The sequence below is a fragment of the Cebus imitator genome, unplaced genomic scaffold (assembly GCF_001604975.1).
Source record: "Cebus imitator isolate Cc_AM_T3 unplaced genomic scaffold, Cebus_imitator-1.0 Scaffold356, whole genome shotgun sequence".
In the NCBI taxonomy this organism is placed as follows: domain Eukaryota; kingdom Metazoa; phylum Chordata; class Mammalia; order Primates; family Cebidae; genus Cebus; species Cebus imitator.
The window spans coordinates 2436737-2441443 of NW_016107671.1; the positions used below are offsets into that span (position 1 = coordinate 2436737).

General features: G+C 57.2%; 2 protein-coding genes across 3 annotated transcripts in view; one reads left to right on the top strand and one right to left on the bottom strand.

Moving 5' to 3' along the window:
- The first annotated feature begins 220 nt into the window (after window positions 1–220).
- On the top strand, window positions 221–2301 carry LOC108287918 (cytochrome c oxidase subunit 7A1, mitochondrial). The gene is made up of 4 exons (XM_017506664.1): window positions 221–849; window positions 1459–1545; window positions 1664–1748; window positions 2188–2301. Exons 1-4 carry the CDS (start codon window positions 835–837, stop codon window positions 2241–2243), a joined length of 243 nt encoding a protein of 80 aa, XP_017362153.1. The 5' UTR covers window positions 221–834; the 3' UTR covers window positions 2244–2301.
- Window positions 2302–2927: 626 nt separating this feature from the next.
- The window catches only part of CAPNS1 (calpain small subunit 1), a 10713-nt gene continuing 8933 nt past the window's right edge, over window positions 2928–4707 (bottom strand). For both annotated transcript variants that reach the window (XM_017506660.2, XM_017506661.2), the window contains exons 10-11: window positions 3642–3700; window positions 2928–3466 (exon numbers count right to left, since the gene is read on the bottom strand). In XM_017506660.2, the coding sequence (XP_017362149.1) occupies window positions 3440–3466; window positions 3642–3700 (86 nt within the window). In that variant the 3' untranslated portion in view covers window positions 2928–3439. The remainder of the gene's footprint in view (window positions 3467–3641; window positions 3701–4707) is intronic.

A 4707-nucleotide genomic window follows, 5' to 3' on the forward strand; every position in this document is an offset into this window, starting at 1 on the left:
TATAGTCCCAGCCACTCAGGAGGCTGAGGCGGGAGGATCGCTGAACCCAGAAGATCAAGGCTGCAGTGAGCTATGACTGCACCACTGCACTCCAGCCTGTGCAACAGCGAAACCCTGTCTAAAAACAAAAAAGAAAAATAAAACCTATTGGACTAGGCCAGGATCTTCCCTAGTTTCTAAAACCATGAGGACAACTGTGCTGCACCCGCTGCCTGCCAGATTTAGAGCGCTATAAATAGATACGATGTGTTTCTCAGGGTAACAGATATAAGACCGTTTTACCCCCAAAGACTTCAGCTTGTGTTTCCTAAAAATAAGGACATTTAACGTCTCAACAAATCTCTGAGGAAGGTCCTGCGTTAGCCCTCACGTTACCGATACGGAAACAGGCTCGGAGGTGCAAACTCTGGCTGTGTAGACAGAACAGGGGGTTTGAACTCGAGCTTAGTTAGGCCTTTCCTGGCTCTCCCATACCAGCGGGCAGGGAGAGACCCGGCAAAGAGTTGCACTTGCCCCCGGCGAAATCCCCAAAAGTCTGCAAAAACGTATTCCCTGGTACCGCTTTCCGCTCTGCTGTGACCAGCCAAAAATCCGAGACCGAAATGGAAGTGTGCTGCGGCCCCGGGCGCGGGGCTGGGGACGGCCTCCTCCTTGGTGGACGAATCGGAGGAGCGGGGCTTCCCCCAAAAACGCCCCAGCCCCAGCCCCAGCCCCACGTCCCCAGCTGACAGGGTGCGCACAGTGGGCGGGGCCTGGGATTCCTGGACTGGGGAGGGCCGCGCGTGTCCTTGGGCAGAGAGGGGAGGTGACTACGGCCGAAGAGGACGACGCAGAATGCTGGCCCCGCGGGTGAGGCCCCCATGGGCTGGGCCGGAACCCCCTACCCAGAAGCCCTCGCCCTAGTAGTACAGGACTCTCCAAGCACCCCTGCATTCCGGGCCTTGGAACGTGAGCCCCCCCTTCAGGGCCTGGGACTCCCTGCTAAAGTCGAGTCCCCTCCCCCACAATCCACGCTTCGGAGACAGCTGGGGACCCCCAGCCTGGCCCAAAGCCCTGGGTTTGAACTCACATCCCGAGGTGTTAACACTGGAAATATAACACCCTGTCCTCACCCGGGGCTTCTCTGGCAACCCGGACGCTCCCGGGGACCTCCATATTCCGGTCCCCACGCTTCTGGGATCTGGTTTCCTCCCTTTAATCCAGGAAACCCTCCCCGCAAAAACATCTCAGGACTTAGTCCTCCCAGAACAAAGTTCCTCTGGGTCTTCTCCCTTCCAGGCCCCTCTAGGCAGCCGGGTCCACCTCCAGGCCAAGTCCTTTCCTCACACAGGCTGGCAGTTCGCGTCTCGCCTTTGGGACGCTTGCTACTGTCCCCACGTGCAGGCCTCAGAGAGCAGGATTCCCCTTCAGGACACCCTTCCAGGTGCCTCCAATGCCCGGCCACCTCCCACCCCGCAGGTCTCCCAGGCGCTGATCCGCTCCTTCAGCTCCACAGCCCGGAACCGCTTAAAGAATCGAGTGCCCGAGAAACAGAAGCTCTTCCAGGTGGGCAGGGCGGGGGAGGACCCCGGGCGCCCGCCGGGAGCGCGCCGAGCCGGGGCAGGCCGGGCGCGCTGTGAGGAGCAGCCGGCACCCCTTTCTCATCAGATACCTCCACATCCAGGAGGACAATGGCATCCCGTTGTACCTGAAGGGCGGCGCCGTTGACAACATCCTGTACCGAGTGACCATGGGGCTGTGTCTGGGCGGTAAGTGCACTGCCCCGCCCGGCCCGAGCGGCGGGAGAGGCGGGGCTGGACCCAGGGGGGAGGCGGCGGACTTCCGGGCGGGACCAACCAGCATCTGGGCTGGGGGGTGGTGTTTAGGAAGGGGGTGGAGTGCTCAGCTGGAGTCGGGCCTGTAGGGAGCGGGCTACCTAGGACTTGGGCTTGCGTCCCAGGAGGGGAGCTGGGCTAGTGGTGGCGAGACTGAGGCCTAGGGAGGAGTTGGGGAGGAAGCTCCCAGCCTGGTGTAGATCAGCGCTAGGGGGCTTTGCACTAGGGAGTCCAATTTGGGAAGGGAGCTGGACCCCAAACTAGAGCTGGGGTCCAGGCTGGGAACTGGGGAGGCTGAAGAAGGCCGTAAAAGCCCGGGATGTTCTGGGAGGTGATTAGGGCTCATTCTGTCTCCCCTACTTCCCCTTTCCAGGCACTGCCTACGGCTTGTACTGCCTTGGCTGGGCCTCCTTCCCCCGCAATAAATGAGACCAAGAAGCCTGGGGGTCTGAGGAACTTGGACAAGTGTCAATAAACGCTGGTCTCTCTCTCTCTCTCTCTCTCTCTCTCTGTGTGTGTGTGTGTGTGTGTGTGTGTGTGTGTGTGCGCACCCGTCCCCGCCAAACCCAGCCTCCCACCAACCAGGGATCTCTGCCCTGGGGGCAGCCCACTACCCCCAGCCCTTGGTGCCTCACGCTTGACCAGGCTAGGATGTTGCCACCTCTTGGTCCTCTGCTGAGTACCCCAAACAACACCCACAGGCTGCCCCTCAGGACCCAGGGACATGGGGTGGTGTCCTCAAGTGGGAAGGAAGACACTGAGCATGGCTGATGATACAACAGAGGCAGAGGCCAAGTGTGGATGGAGAAGCTGCAAGAGAGGCAAACATGGCCTTGGGGAAGAGAGCCAGGGGTAGCACTGAGACCTCCCTCCAGCCCAGACTCTGGAAGCAGAAATCACCTGCACTTCTGAGTCCTGTCTCAGCCTCCACAGGATCTGAGAGGGATCAGCAAGAACAAGGCTACACCTCAGGATAAGAAAAAAAATGCAGACAAGAAAAAGACCAGGAGATCCATGAATCCAGCCCTGGGGACAAATCCACCACCTCCCCCACTCCCCAGGACCCAGAGCCTGAGCCACCCCTCCTCTCTCAGATCAGGAGGCAGATCCCACAGAGAGCAGCAACTGGGGTGCATTTATTTCCTCCTGGGCCTGGCAGGCTGGGAGCAGAATATAGACAAAGGCACTGGGGCACGTGGGCCTGGCATGGCCTGGAGCTTGGCTGCCTGGGTGGCAACTGTGAAGGGTGTGCCAGGGCGTGCAGGGACTCGAGTCGTCCTCCCAGAACTGGGAGAGGGCCCTTGGGGCATGGAAGCATCACAAGTGCTAGGCTTGGCACAGGAACACAGGAGAGGCTACAGAGCAGGTGTGCATGGGGCGTGGTGGGAGTGGGGAGACCCTTGGGCAGAGCTTGTTAGAGTATCCTAGAGCCAGGGGGAACTCAGGCAGGGCATGTTGGGCCCTGGATGTTGAGAAGTTGGGTAACAAGTATTGAGAGAACAAAAGCTTGTGGGTCAACAGGCCCCAAGAAGATGTGACTGTAGACCGGATTGGCCCTGGGAAAGACCAAGGCTCCAGGTGACTCCTACAGCGAGGTGGTGAAGGGGTGGGTCTGGGGGTCCCATTCAGGAATACATAGTCAGCTGCAGCCACTGGAGAGAGGAGGGCAGAGAATGAGGACAGGGAACACCAGAGCACCAGCCTGTCTGTCCTCACCCAGGGGCTGCTGGCAAAATAGGAGGGAGGGGACTGAAGCTCAGGACTGGTATGAAGGGCTGAGGGATGGGGTCCCCCCAGGCACCCACACCCCAAGATGGGGGTTCTTACCTCCTGGATGTTCACCTGGATTTGTCCAGTGCCATCTTTGTCAAGAGATTTGAAGGCGCCTGGAGGAGATGGGGAAGTTTGAAGGGTAGGGAAGAAAGGAGACTGGTTTTTAGCATAATAACATTACACAAGTATATGGGCTGACACTAATAGCAGCTGGCACTTCCTGAGTATTTGCTGCGTGCCCAGCACTGTGTAAAGTGCTTTGCAGGTATTAACTCATTTAATCCAACTCTGTGATATAAGTGTCATTTTAAAATGAGACACAGGCTGGGCGTGGTGGCTCACACCTCTAATCCCAACACTCTGGAAGGCCAAGATGGGAGGATCACTTGAGCCCAGGAGTTCAAGACCAACCTAGGCAACAGAGACCTCATTTCTGTTTTTTAAAAAACTAAAAAGTGGTTGGGCACAGTGGTTCACACCTGTAATCCTAGTACTTTGGGAGGCGAAGGCCAGAGGATCACGAGGTCAGGCGTTCAAGACCAGCCTGGCCAATATGGTGAAACCCCATCTCTACTAAAAATACAAAAATTAGCTGGGCATGGTGGCGTATGCCTGTAGTCCCAGTTACTCAGGAGGCTGAGGCAGGAGAATCGCTTGAACCTGGAAGCAGAGGTTGCAGTGAGCTGAGATTGCACCACTGCACTCCAGCCTGGGAAACAAAGCAAGATTCCATCTCAAAAATAAATATAAAAAGGAAAAGGAGAGAAAAAAAATGAGGGGGCCGTGCCCCAGGTCACATAGCAAGAAAGTGAAGAAATGAGGATTGGAATCCAAGCTGTTACCCTCCTCAATAATGGCCTCTGTGTACTGACATCACCTCTGCCCTGGCCCGGCCTCCTACTGACATCTCTGCTACTGGGAGGCTCTGCACACTCTACTTCCTGTCCCTAGCGTCTTGCAGGTCCCACTCCTGCCCTGAAACTTGACTCATGTTCCCCACCCACAGCGAATCTAGACAAGATGCCTATACCACTGTCTCTGCTCAGTTACCGGTGTCCACACACACAGTGTCCTGCACTCTCTTTTTTTTTTTTTTTTTGAGACAGAGTCCCACTCTGTC

Excerpts from the sequence above, each read along its gene's own strand:
- LOC108287918 (XM_017506664.1), top strand. Across the intron at positions 1,546-1,663 it reads AGAAACAGAAGCTCTTCCAG|GAGGACAATGGCATCCCGTT; the intron begins GTGGGCAGGGCG and ends CTCCACATCCAG. Across the intron at positions 1,749-2,187 it reads CATGGGGCTGTGTCTGGGCG|GCACTGCCTACGGCTTGTAC; the intron begins GTAAGTGCACTG and ends TCCCCTTTCCAG.